This window comes from Muscardinus avellanarius (genome assembly GCF_963383645.1).
Source record: "Muscardinus avellanarius genome assembly, chromosome: 13".
Taxonomy (NCBI): Eukaryota; Metazoa; Chordata; class Mammalia; order Rodentia; family Gliridae; genus Muscardinus; species Muscardinus avellanarius.
The window spans coordinates 59,412,121-59,432,098 of record NC_137799.1 but is presented as its reverse complement, the minus strand read 5'-3'; the positions used below and the strand labels follow the sequence as shown (position 1 = coordinate 59,432,098).

Genomic DNA, 19,978 nt, shown 5'->3' with positions numbered 1-19,978 from the left:
GCATCAGTAGAAACACAAAAATCCTTCCAATTATTTCAGTAAAATCTTCATTTATTCATTATTTCAGAGGCTGAGCAAATGGTTTGTGTAAACATATCCTTCAGTAACACGCGCATGTTTATTTTAGCCATCTGAAGGCTTCTTCTATGTTTATATAAGCCATCAGACACACACAACCACTCACTTGTGGTGGCTGCGTCTTTTTGAAAGGGGTGAAGGGGGAGAAGGGAGGATGAAACAATAAATCCAGTTTCTCTTTTTCATAAAGCGCTCCCTCCGATGTTTTAAATAACTTCTGTTTATATTATTCTTGGATTGTTCTTCTGCTTTCTTTTTTATTTAATCATATTGCTCTTTCATATTTGATAGTACAAGTGAAGTTCTGGCTACAATTTCAAGAAAGCAAGCCAGGTAGGGAGTACCTGTTTGTTTGGACTCACATGTTCAAAAACAGTGTGATCAGTCTGCATAGGAGGACAAAGCACAGAAGCGACAGTGCGTAGCTTAAGCAAATTCATCTATTACCCTCATAGCTGAGCCCATTCTTACTGACTTTTTTTTTCCAGCACTGAGGATGAAACCTAGGGGCATTCTACTTCTGAGCTACTACCCCAGCCCTTTTTATTTTTGAAACAGGGCCTCATTAAGTTGTGGAGGGCCTCACTAAGTAGCTGAAGCTGGCTGTGACCCTGCGATCCTCCAGTCTCAGCCTCCCAAGTACTGGGATTGCAAGCATGTGAGTGACATTTTATTCTCTGTTAACTTCAGTTACCTGATCTCTTGCATCTACAGACAACTTTACCTTCCTAAGGTGCAAGTAACTCCTTAGCTTATGATCACAGACTTGTGCGCACACACACACACACACACACACACACACACAGAAAAATGACTCACAAAACCTTAAGGTCAAAACAATCAAACACCTTCAGGATGGCAATCTAATACGTTAGTGAAAGCTTTCCAAAAGAGTCAGCACTGGTTCCTTAGGGAATGTTTAAAGGCTGGGATGGGGGTGGGGAGGCTGGAAGAAATCTTCCGGTTCTGATCTCAGTACTTGCACAGCTCCCTGGGCTCTGCCATGTTCTGTCCTCCAAAAAGAGCAGTCTTACAGGAAACACCTCAAGAGAGCAGTTGGCATGAAGTGGAGAAGAAGATCGTGACCAAGGACCAGTGAGACAGCAGCAAATAACAGACCATCCCCACAAAATAAAACCAAACTCAAATACCAGCTTTGCTCTGTCCTTTCAGACTGCAGATTCTCAATAACCACAACAAAAACAACCTGGATATTTATTCCAGCATGTTAAAAAAATATTCAATCTCTGGTTGAACAGATCTACACTTCTCAGATATTTTCAACTTATTGAGATGATTCTAAAACTGTAGCTCTGCTCTGAAGATTTTAACTATGCATGATCTGTCCTTAAAAAGGTAGTATTAGGTGGGTGTGGTGGTGTACACCTTGACCCCAGTGCTTGGAGGATAAGAAAGGAGGATCACAGGTTTATGTTCAGCCTCAGAAATTTAGTGAGGCCTTCTGCAACTTAGTAAGACCCTGCTTCAAAATAGAAATTAAATAGGGGTAGGAGTATATCTCAGAGGTAGAATGCCCCTGAGTTCAATCCCCAATACCACATACAGAAAAAGAGGTAATGTTAGAAACTGGGGGTGTAGCTCAGTGGTAGAGTACTTGTCTGTCATGCACAAGGCTCTGATTTCAAACCTTAAATTGGGAGGCAGGGGCTGCTAACATTACTAATAGTTATGATTTCCTTTTATAATATTATACCTATTAAAAACATCATTAAGCCGGGCGTGGTGGTGCATGTTTGTAATCCCTGCGCTTGGGAGGCTGAGACAGGAGGATCGCACAGGTTCAAAGCCAGCCTCAGCTACTCAGAGAGGCTCTCAGCAACTTAGTGAGACCCTGTTTCCAAATAAAGTATAAAATAGGTCTGGGAGGATAGCCCAGAGGTAGAAAGTCCCTGGGTTCCACCCCCAGCACCACCAAAAACAAAAAAACAAAAAAACCCAAAAATACATCATTAAGTTTTAAAAATAGCTGCAGGGCACAAACAATAAATTATGAATAAAGCTATGTGCCACAGATATGGCCTATGTGTGTTATAAAATATGAACTCATGTCCATTTTTTAAAATAATAACAAAGCAAAACAAATTACTATCCCATTGGAATATATTTATCCTGAACTGTGTGATACTCATATTTTAAGATCTATGGGTATCTGTGTCTATCATAGCAGCTAGGTTAGTTAAACACAGAGACACAATAAATATGTGTAGAATATCTAAGTTAGGTGCCTGCTATCATCTGAGTCATGATAAAAAGGGAAGAAACAAACCCAAAGCTATCCATTTAAGAGCTTTCTGATTTATTGAGGCCTTCTACATACCATTATCTACTATCTACATATCTACTAATCTAAAGAAAAAGTACCCTTTTGGGGGGGAGAAGGGAAGGAAATCTTAATTCTGATTTTTTTCTGATAAACTCTGACCTGAAACTAATTGCTACATCAATTTTTCACTCAGAAGATTATTTGTAACATGAATAATATTCTACTGACAGTTTAGTAACCACATTAATTCACTCCAAAATACCTGTTCTCTGATTTTCTGCCCACTCACCTTTTCTTTTGGGGGATATCAACTTTTGATTAAACCAATTACTAGGAATGAGGTAAAATTATTAAGTAGCCATTCATTTATATCTTTATTGACTTTAATGTACTGACTTTTAAGGTGCTATTCTATCTTAGATTAAGTTATCAGTAAGCCACAGGTTTAGAAGTTTAGACAGCTATAGGAACATTTTACAAACATGATTACATTTCATCTGATTTGCAATTCTTACAAACATGGAAAGCTTGTATTTAGACATTAACTGTCTTGCTGATAGACAGAGCATGGAATATAGGGAGGTTGTTTAATAAAATACAAATAATGTGTTATCAAATCTAATTAAATTAACTTAAAAGGCCTATTAATTCAAACTCCTAAGATATTTCCATTGAATTTGATTAATATTATTCAGCATTAAGATAATTTAAATAAGACACTTCCGTTGAAGTTATTTTTCCTTTTGCTAAGCATAGTAAATAATATAAGCTTCTTAAGAAAAAGTCATAAGTATAAATAGATCCATTTTAAAAGCAGAATTCAGTTTATTTATTTATTTATTTATTTATTTATTTATTTATTTATTTATTTATTTTGTGGTACTGGTGATTGAACCCAGGGGCATTCAACCTTTGAGCTATACCCCCGATTCTATCTTATTTATTTATTTTTTATTTTAAAATAAGATTTCACTAAGTTGTGGAGGATCTCATTAAGCTGCTGAGATTGTCCACAAACCTGTGATCATCCTGTCTCAGACTCCCAGACTCCCAAGTACTGGGCTTATGAGCAAGCGCCACCATGCCCGGCTAGATGTCAATCTTTTTTTTTTTTTTTGGTACTGGGGATGGAACACTTCTACCTCCGGGCTACACTCCCAGACCTATTATATTTTATTTGGAAACAGGGTCTCTTAAGCCAGCAAGGCTGGCTTCGAACCTGCATGATCCTCCTGTCTCTGCCTCCCAAGCGTGGGGATTACAATCTTTAGAAAGAGGAAGAGTGGTAAAATTGTAATCACTTAGATGCTGAAGTAATAAAAAGTAATCCAAATTTTAAAAACAGAATTTGAATAATTTTTATCTGAGTTAAAATGAGAATTTAATTAATTTGATTCTTTAATTTTACTCTTCAATAGTTTCTATCAAATCAGTATGGAGATGAGCTACCCATTTACAACTAATAACTCGGAGTGACTTCCCTGATGCATTTTCTGTAAAGAAGGACTACAATTATACCAGGGTTGAAAAGTAAAGTTGGCTCTACTTCTGGTGAACTCAAGAGATAACTTTACTTCTTTCTGCAGATTTTGTTAATTAATAAAAATACCATAGATTTTAATTACTTATCAATGTGATATACTTTATTATTTGCTAAAATAATATATGTGAAGCTACATTAGAACTATATACTTTCTAAAACCAATACATGAGGCACTATCAAAATTGTTTTAAAAACTAAAGTTTTAGAATAATTTTCTTAGCCAACTAAATAAAAGCAATCCCCTATGGGACATATTAATATACAAACAGAAATAAAAAAAATTAAGCAAAATTCCTTCTTTAGCTACTGATTCCAACAATCTTTCCACTCCAAAATTTATGAGGGCTGCCAGTAACAGTTAAATTGACTAACCTGAAATTTTCCTTCTAGTTTTTTCCTCTTTAATATAGGAACAAATGAGTAGTAAAATGACTTCGAGTTAGCAGTAGAGAAAAGAGTCAACATGAAAAGAATGTATAATGTGTGAAAGACCAAATGCTTCATTCTCAAATAGTTGAAAAATCTTCCCCAGAACTGTGATTTCACTTTTCAGGTCCTAAAATCTGGATGTCAAATTGTGCCTCCCTCCCCCATCAAAAAATATCATAAATTGTATTAAACATTTGACAGTATTTAGAAATTCCAATGATCAGTTAGCATAGGCTATAGTCTCAAATTAATCTGATGTTGCATTTTAAATAAGAAATAAAAGAGAAGGGTAGGAGAAAGGGATGGTATAGCCAAAACAACTAAACTTTTAACATATATTTGCGGTAAAACTAATTAAAAACAAACACTATAGGTCATGTAATTTTTAGGTGTAAGTGTAGGGTTGGAAATAATTAAAATGTTACCTTTGCCAAGTAATTCCCAATGTATCCTCACTGGTACTGGGGTATAAATGCCTGCCGTTTTGATTCATGGTCCAGTCACAAATCCTCAGCTGTCAATCGAAACCTAGCAGTCAGATATGGATCGAGCAGTACTACAGTTTTTAGTATTTAAATGAACACATGCAAACTAGTACTGTATATGGCATTAACCTTACTTTCCCAAGAGGCAACTTAAGAAAAAAAAATAAGCAAAAGAAAATCTTACTTTGAAAAGCAAAATTCCTAGACTTCTTTAGAAAAAGCTATTGCAATATGCTTCTCTATTAATTTAAGCATACCAGAGAAACAAGTGCTTAGAACATAACAATTAGCCATTATTAGAGTACAAATTGAGCTGAAACAAAAGCAAACGTTAATGTTCAATAGAGAGATATATTTTAGAAAGAAAATAAAAATGCTTTTTTTTCTATGCAACATACCAAACCATCTGCACTGAGTAAAATAATCAATAACTTTAAGCATGCAGTTTGCAAAACAGAAAACATGCAGTTTAGAGAAGAAAGGCCCCACCCTACAGAGACAGTCACTCTAAATTGGATATCCAAGTACCAAGGTGTTCAGTTTTAGATGTCTACTAATTGTGCTTTACTTAGAGTGGCATTGTTTGGAAAGAGTTGATAAAAAAAAAAACGTCTATTTTATTTTAAATTCAAAGTAATGGCATCTAAAATTCTTTACTACATCTGAAGAAAGTGAGGAATGTGGTCAACACAAGCTGTAACACATTCCTCCCAGATCTCGGAGTCACCAGCTCTCCCCTTCAAAGATGCTTCGAGTAACCCTATCCAGCTCTGTTTGGTTAACAGCTGCCCTGCCGTGCTAGTGGATTTATTGAAAAGATATATTGCTTATTTTTATGCTTAAGAAAGTAAACTTATCTGGTGGAGGTGGGGGGGGGCATACTAGAAAATCATGGTTTTTAACCTTTAGATAGCCAGGCTATAAATTACCTGCCTCCTGGATTGAAAAGAGACCTCTTCATAGCCATTCACTAAACTCTGTACTGATTTTCAACAAGAGTTTCTGGATGCTGATTGGATTGGAAATGCCTTTCAACTTGGGGTAAACTGTTTTAATCTCCATGATAACACCATAGCTAAAGAAGTTGGTGATTACGACTCTTTACTTTTCCTTTTTTACTTTCTAGTTTCTGCACACTCTAAGTAATAGTGAATCTGAAATTTGGGGAAAATACTTTATGCTCCTTTTTTTCTGTAGACCAATGAGACTCCAAAAATACAATCTAAAATTTCCAAAACATGTGTTTAAATTGCACTGACATTTGAAGTAAAAGGGATTATATAATCTAGAGAACTGAAAAAAAAAATCTCTTCATGTAGACAGTTGAGAGATAAGCAGATACATGGATTGATAGATATATAGATTCTGTTCAGGAAATATGTCATTAGGAAGTCATAAATCAGTCAATAAATTAAATTAAAAATAAAAATAAGTATTTGTATAATGGAGGAAAACATACATCTGTTCTTAATTAAACAGAGGACATACTTTTAATATTTTAAAAAATTATTCATTTAGTGTGTGAGAAACATGGCAAAATTTTTTAAAGTTCTCAGAGTGGGTCATCTAATCAGAAATTCAGTGTGATAAGGTAAATTTTTTAATTCTAACAATGTCAGAATAATCCAGCTATCTATTCTAAAATACAAGTTTTTAAAAGGCCTATGAAAATCTAAAAATGTTCAAGAAACTTGACTATGCGTAAAAATTACTTTAGGAACCACTTATTGATTCCAATAAGAATGCTAGTTTTGAACTAATAAAAAGCTACTTCAAGAAGGGAGGAGTAGATTTAGACTGAGCACACCTTGATTCTGTTCGTTATGAACTTCCAGTTAGTTTCTAAGGGGCTCTCTGCTTAGACTGAGGAAGGTTTTAGAAAGTAAACTTACTTTCACAAAACCAGAGGAACTGAAGGGTAACACATGATATGCTTACTGTCTTACAGGCAGCTCCTGCTGGAACACTATAACCCTTGGAAGGATGCTTTTGACAATGATAATACTGCCTTTCAACTTGGGATTTGTTTTTTGTTGTTAAGATGGCTCATTTTTTGTTTGTGTCTGCCCATTTTGCAACTGGAAAAAATGTCAAGTGGGTTATCTTTGACCACATGTTGAACACTTAAAATCAATGTATTTTTGGTTCTTTCTTTCAAGTAGTCTCCAAGAGTTAAGTCTGACTATAGGTATTTATTTTCTTTTATCTTTAAGATATATGTAAACAGGTGTTACATGTCTGAAATCCCAGTACTTGGGAGGCTGAGACAGGAGGATCACAGTTTAAGAACAGCCTCAGCAACTTAGAGAAGCTCTCAGAAACCTAGTGAGACCCTGTTTCAATATAAAAAAATAAAATAGGTCTCAAGGTATAGCTTAGAGATAGAATGCCCCTGGATTCAATCCCTAGTACTACAAATAAAGAAATAAACAAATAAATAATAAAAATAAAGCTGAGCGTGGTGGAGCACGCTTGCAATTCCACCATTTGGGAGGTTGACACCGGAGGATCATGGTTTGTGGACAGCCTCAGCTACTTAGTGAGGTCCTTTGCAATTCAGTGGGACCCTGTTTCAAAATAAAGACTAAAAAAATAGGGTTGGGGGTGTAGCTCAGAGGTAGAATGCCCCTGGATTCCATCCCCAGTACCGCAAAAAGAAAAAAAAATAATAATAAAAATAAAATAGGGCTGGAGGTTTGTAGCTCAGAGGCAAAATGCTTCTGGGTTCAATCCTCGGTACCATAAATAAATATCAAATATAAAGTAATTTATAAAAACAAAAAGTTCTGGGAGTATATCTCAGTGGCTGAATACCCCTGGTTTCAATCTCAAGTACAAAAGGAAAAAATATATTTATATATAAAATAGAAATATTTTCTCCCAAATAGAAATAGATGTATAAATACATATAAAATAATCAATGAATATATTTAGCAAGAACTTAATGGCAAAGAAATTGATAGGATATTAATTTGTATATTTATTTCCTACCAATTAATAAAAATTAAAAACATAATTTAAATGTATTTACCAGACCATTTTTTATGTTTTCTTAAACTCTCCTTTTACATAAAGCATCTTTGAATTAATAAAACGTCTGATAAAGTGAAATTTTAAAGGTGATAGTGTGGGTAAGAAAAACAACTAAATAATTAAAATAAAAGTCACCCATTCAACAAAGGTTTCCCTGATAGCCATTTTCACAAAAATCAATTCCTAAGAATCTTATCTGACCCAGATATTCCTGACCAAGCCAAAAGAAAAAAAAAAAAAAGTTTTTTGTTGTTGTACTGGGGACTGAACCCAGGGGGCATTCTACCCTGAGATACACCCTCAGCCCTATTTTTTTAATCTTTATTTTGAGCATGGTCTCACTAATTTGATGAGAGAGTAGTGACAACCTCACTACTGAGGTTGTTTTCCAACCTACCATCCTCCTGTCTCAGCCTTTCAAGTACTGAGATTACATGAGTGCACCACCATGCCAGGCTCAAGCAAATTTTTAACAGAATTCAGGTACTTAAAAGTTAATACCTCTTGTGGGGGGAACGTTAAGTATTTTGCTATTATTACAATTCAGTATTTCTAAAAAAGTAATTTTATACTAGGCTTTAAATAAATATAACAATAAATAAATATAATGGATAATAATCTTTTTTATGTGTAGTACTGGGAACTGAACCCAGGGAGTACTCTCAGTCCTTTTTATTTTTTTATTTTGAAACCGGGTCTTGCCAAATTCTGGAAGGGACCTTAAATTGCCTCTCAGTCTCCCAAGTACTGGGATTACAGGCATGTGCCACCATGTCAGGATAGTAATCTTTTTTGAGTTTAGGGTAGTGAGTTCTCAGCTTCTACCCTATGAAAGAATCAGGACTAGGTAATTCAGCTATCAATTATTATTTTTAATTAAATTTTAAAACTTTAATTTTAAGCAGCACATAAATATATCCTTTCATTTACATAACTTTTTCCTAAGTTCAAAGCTTCAATAACACCAATGCTTTTTCCAAGTATTTTCTCTTAAAAGCCAGGAAGTCATTTCCCCCACAGTAATCAAGTATTTTTAAAACACCAACTGCAAGTTAGTTCAGAAACTTAGTCTGTTAAAGTCATGTGTTTGTATGTGGAGGTGGAGAGCAATTTTTATCTTTCTAATATAGATTCTAAGTCAGACCTGATCATATGCTTATCCTTAGAAAACTATATAATCAAATAAATCATTTTAATTCTCTAATTTATATGTACCTACCAATATAAAATTAAATTGTCTAAAAAAATTACGGTAAGATGTACATTAAAACCAATCATACCCCAGAATTCTAAAAGCAAACAAAAGGTCAAGTAAGAAAATAAGACTCTCCTTCAAAAGAGCTTTAAGTAAAGGGGTAAAGTAAAAGTGGGTGGAGATGTTTTCTCTGTGTATGTTCTTAGGGTAAAGAAGGAGAATCTTGTTCCTGGAACGACTCAAATGAGATTGTGTCAGAATATCAAGGATGAGGAGCATCTGGTTTCCCTGAGAAAATTGGGATGAGGGGAAATGGCTATAATACTACACTCAAATGATTATTTAAGTGGCTAATAGCCATAAAGAATCAATATTAAATGGGCTTAGTGGTACATACCTGTAATCCCGGTATTCGGGGCTCTGAGATAGGAGGATCACAGTAGGTTCAAGACCAGCCTCAGCAACTGAGGAGATTCTCAACAACTTAGGGAAACCCTGTTTCAAAATATAAATAAAATAGGGCTGGAGGAGTAGCTTAGAGGTAAATTGTCCCTGGGTTCAATCCTCAGTGCTACATATACACACATTAAAAAAAAATCAATATTGTAATTTCAGAATAATAGTTTGTTTATTCAAATAAGAGACTTTTGCTAAATGCATAGCAATTAGTCTTGGGAACAAAACAGAAAAAAAAAAAAAAAGAGGGTAAGCAAAATGTCCTAGTTTGCTAGACTCAGCAAACAGGCTGATGTGCTAACAGTTCCTCGTGATGACAACAGCTCTCAGTTGAACCAATAAACCATTAAACTGTAAACAGCACAATCAACACTGGGAAATTTACCTTCTCACATTTTTTTTTTCTTTTTAGGTTTACAATGACCCTCAGGGGAATATCTTTAAAGGTATATTTTATGTTCTCTTGAGTTTTTTTTTTTTTTTAATTTCTCCAGATGCCTCAAGGAAACCAATTTGGGGGTGGGCTGGAAGTGCTTTCGTGGGGACTAGAAAGATTAACACTTCAATATTCATACTTCCTTCTTAGCACTTGGATTAGAATTTTATTTTATTAAGAGTTCCCTTTCATGGAGCAAATAAAATGACCTCTAGATGAATAGTATATAATCTCACTGAATAAGCAAATGGTCAGAATCAAATCATTTTTTTTAAAAAGATATTCTTGATCATCCTGGTCATTTAAAGTCACTTCTAATATCAGATTCTGAAACTCATGTTTCTTAATATTTAAATTAGCAGTATGAAATCAAGTTAAACAGCTACTCATTATCAATAAGCTTAATATATCACGGACTATAAATCAGAAATTAAATATTAGAAATGTGAGGGCACTTTTTTCATTCTTCTTTTTCAATGACGGCTACTCTAATATGTAAAATTCAAAGTTTCAAGGAATGTTGGGGACCATATAACCCAACATCATAATTTTCCTTTCTAACATAAGGCTTCAGGAGAACAAGATTTAAGGCTTTATCTAAGATTAGAAGTGTCCATCTATATCAGTATCAATGCTCCAGTCTCCTAGTGATTCCCACTGTTACCCACTACCACCTCATTTCTTTCCTACCTTATCCTTCATATGCCGCCCAAGGATATTTAAGGCTAAAATATCTAAAGGTAATTATCACCTTCAGAATCTCCTTTGCTTTCCTGATTCAACTTAATCTTTAAATATGTTCAGAAAAGTAGGTAATTTTTCTCTCATATTTTTATTGATGGAAACTCAAGGGTATAGTAAACAATTTTATCCTATATTAATTAGAATAATTTATCTGGAATATTAGCCTTTAATAACCACAAAGGTTGAGTGAACAAATGATTAAATGCTAAGACACAGATACGAAAAGGATTTTTTTTTAATATAAGAGCTCGCCAAAAGGGCTAATCATTTACATTGCCATTATTTTGACTGAAACTTCCTTTAAATGTGTTTCCTTTTCCAGCTAGCATATGTGAAAAGTGACCTCTTATCCATTTACATACCTACCCACAAGGCATGTGATAGGGTTTTGCGTCAAGCTGTCAATTATGATAACAGACACAATAAGAATGGCCCAAGTGTTGATAGCCTGCTTCCTGACTTTATTGAAAAGTTTGTTCATAGTCCACTTGTGTCCTTTCAATTACTAGTCTCTAATAAAAAGACTACCTTTCCAGTGACTACAGTGTACTAAGTTTTGGCTGTGCCCATTTGCCAGGACAAATACCATGAAGGGTTTTCAACTAATTTGTTAGTTTATACAGAAACATCTACAGAGGCAATTTCTTTAAAAGGCTATTCAGTGTAACAGAAATGTTCAGCCTAACTTTCAAATTCTAGTTTCAAATTATGTCAGAAGAAGTGATGAAAATATTTTGATATAAACTAGACCAATAATTGAACTTGAAATGATAGCAATGCATAGTCATGCAGAGGAGAAATAACATGCCAAAGCTCAGGCACCAATAAAATCCATGCAGTTGTGAGAAGTAAGGCAAGGACCCGAACCCATCGGGCCACTTTTTCATTAGCTTTAGAAATAGGAAGCATGTAGTTGGAGATTATAATCTTGAGATTGAGAAAATAAGTTTGATTCCTTACAAAGAGGAGCTTCCATGACTTAACTGTCTCTAAGTGACCTCCAATTTATTTCACCTAAAATCCCAAATCTATATCCAAAGTTAAATATACATTCCAATGGATGGTTTGAATGGTAAACTTTATTTCTAAACAAAATGTTTCTTAGTTGCAGATGTTTATTTGCAATTTGGAATCAATTTTTAATATGTTGTAGTAATGTGTAATTGTAAGGATTTATGTTTTTAATATGACCCTGGACTCAATTATAATGGTGATAATCAAATAAACTAAATTCTTTTATATTATCAAACTTTTTTTTTGCCATATTGGGGATTGAATAACATCTATGTCCACAAGCAACACTCCCAGCCCTACTTTTTGTTCTTTATTATGAAAAAGGGTCCCACTAAGTTGTAGAGGGCCTAAGTAGCTGAGGCTGTCTGTGAACCTATTTTATGATCCTCCTGTCTCAGCCTCCCAAGTACTGGAATTACAAGTGTGTACCACCACGCCCAACTATATAATTAAATTCCTTATGAAAGCAAATAGAGAAATTCACCATAAAGTTGATCAGATGAGGGATTGATGCTAATTTAAGTAAGTTGCTTCATATTATCCATTTAAACAAAAAATTTAGACTGAAGTATAAAATAACTTCTATACTTCCTAAGCAACATCCAAGATTCTGCTAAATATTTCCCATTCGTTTTCAAGGTGGTAATACTTGGGAAATGAAGTTCCTCCTCGCTGTGTATTATAAGGAATGTGTAGATTATGTCTATGAAGCATGAAAGAAGAAAGGAAATACTGCATTTTGCTAAATTTCTATAAAGGTAAGGAGGAGAAGAGGTCTTCCACATTTCTGAAAATATCCCAAACCATAAACAGGCATTTCTTAGTAGAGACTGAAGAGTTCAGTTTGCCAAAGCAGGACCCATGGTTCTTCAAGCCTTGACACCATCTTCCAACAGAACAGTTAAAGATATCCCCCATGCCAGTAGTGAATACACCAACTAAGCCAGTCATCCTAAAGACAGAACAGTTACAGACCTTGGACAATACTCAAGATGGTGGTAAGAGACAAAGGAAACTTCTAATATCAAGTCTTGATCAGCTGTCATGAGCTGATTATTATGACTAAATAGGGCCGATAGTTTTGATGGCAAATTATTAACTTGGTGCACAAAAATCTTTTAAAAATGTTCTTCAAATATATTCTTCATAACTGTGTTATTTTATTTGCTTAGATTCAAATGAGATGATTTGGGAATCATAGGTGAAATTCCAATGTCAGAAAAAATACAGTATTTCAAGGCAGTTAGCAACCAGCATTACTTAGTAATAACCATCATAAAAAAGAGTACACTAATGTATGATTACTAGTAACAACTGTGTGTGAACCGAGTTAATAAGTGTAAAAGCATACTATTTGCCAATATAAATGCATTACTCTTACAGGTAGAGTAGAGGGTTAATTTTAATATTCTTCACGTCAATGAAGAATACTCGTATGCTTGTGTGTTAGAAATGACTATATTGAAAGCTCTACTGTAGTGTCATTTTGTAGAAAGTTTATTTATAAGATAGTCAAAATTATTCAATAATTTTAAATTTATTGCTAAGTCTAATTTATGTAAGCTATATTAAAGCTCTTTTCTATAGACAAAATAGCACTCGACAATGCACATCAATACTTTTCATAACCTAAAAGGATAAATCTTTATAAAGCAGCCGCCATGAACTGAAGAATGTACCTGGTGATAGTATTTATTCTTAAGGGGTCATGTATATTAAAGGTTATGGGGAATGTTTAAAAGAACTCTCTCTGGCTAAAACCATTGCCTTTCTAATTTTGAATTTCTCTTGGCTAATATAAAATGATTGATCACCTTTATTTCATGTACCCCTTGATTTTCCTTTTCATTCATCATGGAGTGCTTTAAACCAAATGCATTTAGAACCTGCCACTAGAAGAGTGGTCTCTTTTAAATCTTTGTAAAGTAATGAAAGGACACAGTAAATCAATCTCATTTCTGCTGTAGGAAAGAATAACCTTTACTTTACTGAAGTCATTTAAACTATTTCTCTCTCTGTTCCCAGATAGTATACATACAATTTCATCTATAAGATTCTTTTAAAATTTGAAAGGATAAAAATAATAAGCTTCTAACTGATGCCTTAGTTTAGTAATATACATATGTTATAGGATATGCATTTATATGTACCTTCTGCATGCCTCAAAATTGTAGTTCGTTATGAATCTGGGTTATTGGGTTTTTTCAAATCAAGAAGTGGCACTCTCATCACATAAAGGATAGATGATCTATCTGAATGGTATTTAAAATTTTTAAATATGAAGTATATATGGTTTTTCTCTTCCAATGATCAATATACATCATATATTGCATAAATAATAACCACATCTGACTGAACAAAATACAGTCATGCTGTTAAATGGTCTTCACTCAACACTGTCTATTTAATAACAAGTGGCCATCTTTGATGAAAAAGTTGATAGCTCTAGAAGCCATATATATTTTAATTAAAATATTCCAAGATCACTATTTACATTAAGATGCCTATTTTTATGATGCTTGCTAACTTTTCTTGATTTATCCTTAGTTAAGTGAAAGAAGAAGTAACTTAAATTTAGAAACTTTTTTTGTGATTCCAAGCACATGAGGTTCCAACATTAGACACAAGTGATATGAAAATTACAGCTCCCATGATTAGGACAGGGAAAAAAGAAGATAGCTCCTAAATACATGGGATATTGTTATAATATTCTAAATGTGTTTGGGGCTAAAGGTTTAAATAATGGAGGCATGTCTTGTGAATTAAAAATTAACTGGAAATCAGAGATATGTCATTTATAGTGCAAATCCCATGACAAAAAATATTTCTGAAAAATATATGTAATGATTTTTAAAAGAACAAGTTTCTAAACCTATAAATATGGCATATGTTTAAAAACACAACAAACATATACATTTGTCCAATCGAACCACATTATAGTAATTATAACACATTTTACATTACAGCAATTTTAGAGGTTAAAAAAAAAAAGCAACATTCCATAGAACTATTTTGGAAAGCCAATGGCTGGCTAAACCAGTAATTATTATTTGGTATTTTCATAACTGTACACAGATGTTTTCAGTTATTCTCACTCTTTTGTTTTGTTTTGCTTTTTTCTGAACCTGGCAAAACGTCAAACGTCCTAAGTAAGCTATCATCTTTATGATTTTCTCTGAACTCTGCATGTGGTGACCTTCGGTATATTCAGTCTACCACCTTGGCCTACAATGGGGAAGGAGTTGAGACTGAATGACTGCACATAAAGCACAGTTGAAATGGGCCACATGAAGCATAAGTGGGCAGGCTTGCTGCACGCATATGGTGCATATATGTGCAGACAACATACAAATGAAGAGCAAGTTAGTTAACATTAGCTCTTTCTTCCTTATTATAGGCTACTTTTCCCATGCAATACTGTGCATTGCTAACTGCAAACGGCTGCTCTGCTATCAAAACTTGAGAGTGCCAAACATATGCATCATAAGATATATCTGAATTATTAAGTGTTTAGAATTACCTCTGTTATCCCGTAACTAGAGTCACGGGGTTTCTATATTGGTAGAGTCCATGCTTTTGACTGTGGCTAATTTGTTTATAATCCACCATTAATGCTGGCTATATATTTTCACAGTTTGGGTAAACACTTCATTTGTATTAAATTTACAGCATTAATGAGATGTGAAATTTAAAATGTTACTTGAAACATAAATGATGTAAGAAAGCAGAACCCCAAAAGAGAGTGTTTTATCACATCTGAAATCACTAAACCAATTTAAACCTATTAAAATAAGAACAATGTGCCGCCCAAGATTTTAGCTTCATAACTCATCTTCCTGGACTAAAATGGAAAGTGAAGAGCAAAACATCTGGAAAACATGAAATTACTCAAAAACACACATTATGTACTGCTTCTACTCTCACTGGCTCTTAAATTGGTTTCAATGTTTGCCTTTGAAAGCTAGAGGCTAGTGAGTTCCCAGGAGCCAGTAAGACTGAGAAAAATACTCATTGGCTGAAACACAGAGTCCATGGATGTTCTCAGTTCTACAGAGATGGAAGAGGTTGTGAGCCAATTTGAGAGACTCTGTTCAGAGAGGTGAGAAACAAAGGGTAAAGGAGAAAAAAAATGGGGAGGGGAAACAAAATGATCAGATTTTGGTCTCAGAAGCCCCGTGAGCCCCATCCTGAGTCCAGATCTGAGAGGCAACATGGAGAAAGCACCAAAGCGAAGCGTGGCTACACCATCACACCTGGGTGAAACTTGCCCACCTGTTGCTGATGTAGGAAGGATGGGTCTCTTGGGCTTAGTCCCACATATCGATTGGCTTGAGATGTGCCTGAGGCTGTGTAGGCTGATTAAGGAAGAACAAAAACAAAGATAAAAATTGTGAACTATCAGAATGAACACCCTGTCCATGTATAAGAAACCCAGAGAAATGGGATTCGCAATCAAAAATGGTGCCTCCACTTCTTTTCTTTTTTGTCTGAGTGAATACCAAGTAATTGAAAAGAAATGGTAATTGATTTTGAATTAACTACTTTTTCCCTCTAGAAAAAAATTTATCTAGTAAACCACAGCCCATCCTTTGTGTATGTGTCTCACACTTATTTACTATTATGGGTACAGTTCTGCAGGGGTACCATGGATTGGCTAAATCAGAGGATCATTTCCTTAGGTGTGCCTAGTCTACTAGTGGAATAATTAATGATGGCTTGTGATTCTAAATGTAAAATTATCCTGAAAGATTGTTAGGAAAAATGATAGCTTTTAATGACAGGCTTTAAAAGCAAATGTGCTTGGTGATAGAGGAAAATGTCTTACTTCAAAGTCTTAGTGAAAAGAAAATCTGATATTACTAGGCTGAAGGAGGAACCTATCTTTATTATTATATTGCATAGAAAGAATAAGCTCAGTATTTAAATGTGAAAATGTCTCCAGTTTGACAGAAATGTTTTCAAGAAAAATTATTTTCCACGGATATAAAAAAAATAAATTTCTTGTGATTGGAGAGGAAAGAAGTTGATGGCACCTTTTATATACTTGGTCATGAGATATTAAGTATGTAGCATAACTATACTTTTTCATCGTTGTGGTCTCATTTGCAATAACTTTTTATACAAGTGCTTTTTGCAGAGCATATTTTCCATAGAAAAATTTTTTCTATTCCTAAAGATTTTTACTTTTTACTTAATTATTTTAACACAAGAAAGGGATTAATGTTCCTTGCTAGCCCTAAGCAATCCCATTGTTTCATGTCAGAATATGCAGAAGAACTAAGTTTTTCCAATATATAGGTTAAAGAAAGCTATTTGTTTGGCTAACAGCCATTGAATTAATGAGAAATTCAAATATTAATTATAAATTGGCTGGCTTTTAAGAATGAATTTATTAATATTGTCATGTTCACTTAAAGCACTAAAATATGTGATCATTGAGTGTTTATTTTTAGGTCAGCTGTTAAAAAAAAAAAAACTGAAGAAGCTCAAGATTCATCTTTTAATACTACCGATGGCCAGGCTGGCCACCAGTGACCGGCAACCCCTCCTTCAATCTCCAGGACTCTGGAATGTAACACAGTGCTGGGCAGGCAGCAGCAAAAGCACTGTCTGTATGGTGTGAGTATCAAATCTGTGCTGCTCTTTCTTTTCAACTATAAGAAAGGGATTTCCTTGGTCCATGTGTTTTCTTTAACTTTACTGATTATTAGGTCAATGACAAGTCCCTAGAAAGCTGGAGCCATAAATTCATTTCTAGGGAAGAAAAAATTCTTTCTTTCTTTCTTTCTTTCTTTCTTTCTTCCTTCCTTCCTTCCTTCCTTCCTTCCTTCCTTCCTTCCTTTCTTTCTTTCTTTTTTTTTTTTTGGTATGAGTAGAGAACTGGACTGATGCAGCCATCTTTAGCTAACCAAGATATTCCTTTTGAATTATTTTGTAATTTTACTAGCTAAATTAGATCTCCTTTTAAACAACCTGTATGTGAGTATAAGAAAAGGTTGTTAACAGGCTGAAGTTCCTCCTATAAGTGAGCTGTGGTCATTTGGATCCGATCTGTCCCTGAATCTCATCTATTTAATGTCACCATAATAGTAGGAACCAGAGGATTCTAAAACTTGGTTTTAATCCTTTCACCTAGGATAGTCCTATTGATTACTTTGTTTAATCATATTTTCTATGTGCTTCCATTTAAATTGCTGACTTTGCTCAAATGCTAGGATATTCACTTTTAAGATTTGTATATAGTGTTTTAGTGGCTGCAGTGTACATAAAAATCCTTTAAAATTCTAAATTTTGAGCTTTCTCTGATCAGGTCTCAGACATCTGTCACATTTAGGGAAGTGTTTGCCAGTGTAAGACCCTTTGGTGACAAACTGATCACTAAACATTAATGAACATTAATGGGCATCACAAGCCTATTTGGATTTATTAGTTGATAGGGGTACATAAATCTTGAGAAAGCCATGCTAAATATTCACTGGACACACAATATATTGTCATTCTTCTTATAGGGTTCCTTCCTAGAATTTCAGAACTCAACAAAAAAAGAGAGTCTCCTCCCAATGGCAGAGAGAGCAAGCTAACGTTGCCTCTGGTTGTGTAACTTCACATGGGAATTTCCAGAGCAAAATGATTTCCTTGCTCTAGGAAACAGTTTAGATTTAAGACATACATATAATTGTGGAGGTGCATGCTAATTCCTCCCAATTGTAACTTTATCCATTTCCCTTTGCCAATCTGGGCACACCAGTTCCAATTCCAAGAAGCTAATAATTTAGGTGAAGCAGATTGAAAATGCATTCCTTGTGCACTTCTGAGTATTCTATAGGAAGAAGCAAAGGAATCACTTGGCTTATTGGGACATACTATGTAAGCTTACTAGCAAAATCTCTGACATTTAAGATGTTATGGCCATGATAATAAGCATGGTGTCTTATATACCATGATAGGCAAAATAACCCAAAGGTTTAAAGAAAAAGTTGCAGATAATGAAAGTGCAGGTAGCTCACATGTGCCTAATAAGCTAAGCCTTGAAATGTTCTTGCCTGCACCCAACACTGTTTCTAACAATGACAGAACCCTGTAGGTACAGAAGGTAAACATGCAATTATCTTACAGAGGGACTGATTCGGTCTGCCTAGTGGAGGGGCTTGATTTCTATGGGAATGCTCCAAGAAGTAACAATTATCTAATCTCCCTTTTGGTGCTATAAAAACCTCGTACACTGCATTGTTATCTGGTGCAATTTCAATGTATACCTTGAACAAGCAGGCATGACTTCATATTTTTGTTACAGCTGTTTACTCAAACAAATATGCTTCTCCCTTTTCAAATACGATGTGCAGGCAGAAATTTGATAAGAGAGAGCATGGGACAGCCAGGCCACATCCATGCCTGCTAGCTCTGCTTAAATGAGAAATCTCCATCTGGTCAGGTAGCTGGAAAAGTTGCTGTGGTTTCCACCTTGGATCAGATATCCAATGGCGTCTTCGATGGACATTTCTCATTTCCTACCAAAATACTTACTGATCGCTGTAGGGGAAGCTGCCTCACCTTCAGTGGATGTAGTGATGGGTTTAGTATCTGTCATGGTCAGGGTCACAGGTCGCACTGCACTGGGATGGGGAGAGGGTGCCAAGACAGGAGTGAAATGGCCAGGCACTTTCCCTACTACTTGACCACTGCTGTTAGGCTACAAAACAAAAACAGAATGCCGGGTGAAGCAATCCAAAAGGCAGTCATCCTGTCCAGCAACTCCACTCAGCACACACGGCCACGTGAATGTGCTTGCTGCATGTGGCGCCATGCAGGCCCTCTCAAATCGTGGTTGGTTAGCAGTCATAAAGAGCAGCAGAATTTAAAAGAAGGTTTTCATTGTCAGAGCATTTTGTACAGGTTATCTGGTCTTCACGACACTCCCAAGAGCCAAGTACACTTGATCTTTACACTCAGTAGGCCAGGAAATGCAAATGGAAACTCAAATGCTTAGCTCAAGTAAGAATGGAGTTCCTTACTGAACTATCTACAGTGACAGCCAGCAGTGTCTTCTTTTCTGCTCTTCATTTTCTGTACTGAGTCAGTTTGACTTTCCGAACAAAATTTTCCTTCTAAATGATGATATCATTGATATCACTGATGAGACGCAAGAATGCCTAAGAGAGAAAACACATCCAATTCTACAATTTCCATCCTTTATAGTAAAGGCTCATTCTTCTGCACTCAGCAACTCTAGCACTCTCACATGCAGGTATCTTAGACACAAATATCAGGCAAGTTAGATTTC

General features: G+C 34.9%; 1 protein-coding gene across 2 annotated transcripts in view; it reads right to left on the bottom strand.

Moving 5' to 3' along the window:
- LOC308272009 (nuclear factor 1 B-type) overlaps positions 1-19,978 on the bottom strand; it is a 61,866-nt gene that overhangs the window by 9,559 nt on the left and 32,329 nt on the right. The window contains exons 5-7 of one of the 2 annotated variants that reach the window (XM_080708732.1): positions 19,249-19,387; positions 15,970-16,052; positions 4,760-4,848 (exon numbers count right to left, since the gene is read on the bottom strand). In XM_080708732.1, coding sequence (XP_080564858.1) covers positions 4,760-4,848; positions 15,970-16,052; positions 19,249-19,387 — 311 coding nt within the window. The remainder of the gene's footprint in view (positions 1-4,759; positions 4,849-15,969; positions 16,053-19,248; positions 19,388-19,978) is intronic. The other variant, XM_080708733.1, reaches the window with a different exon arrangement.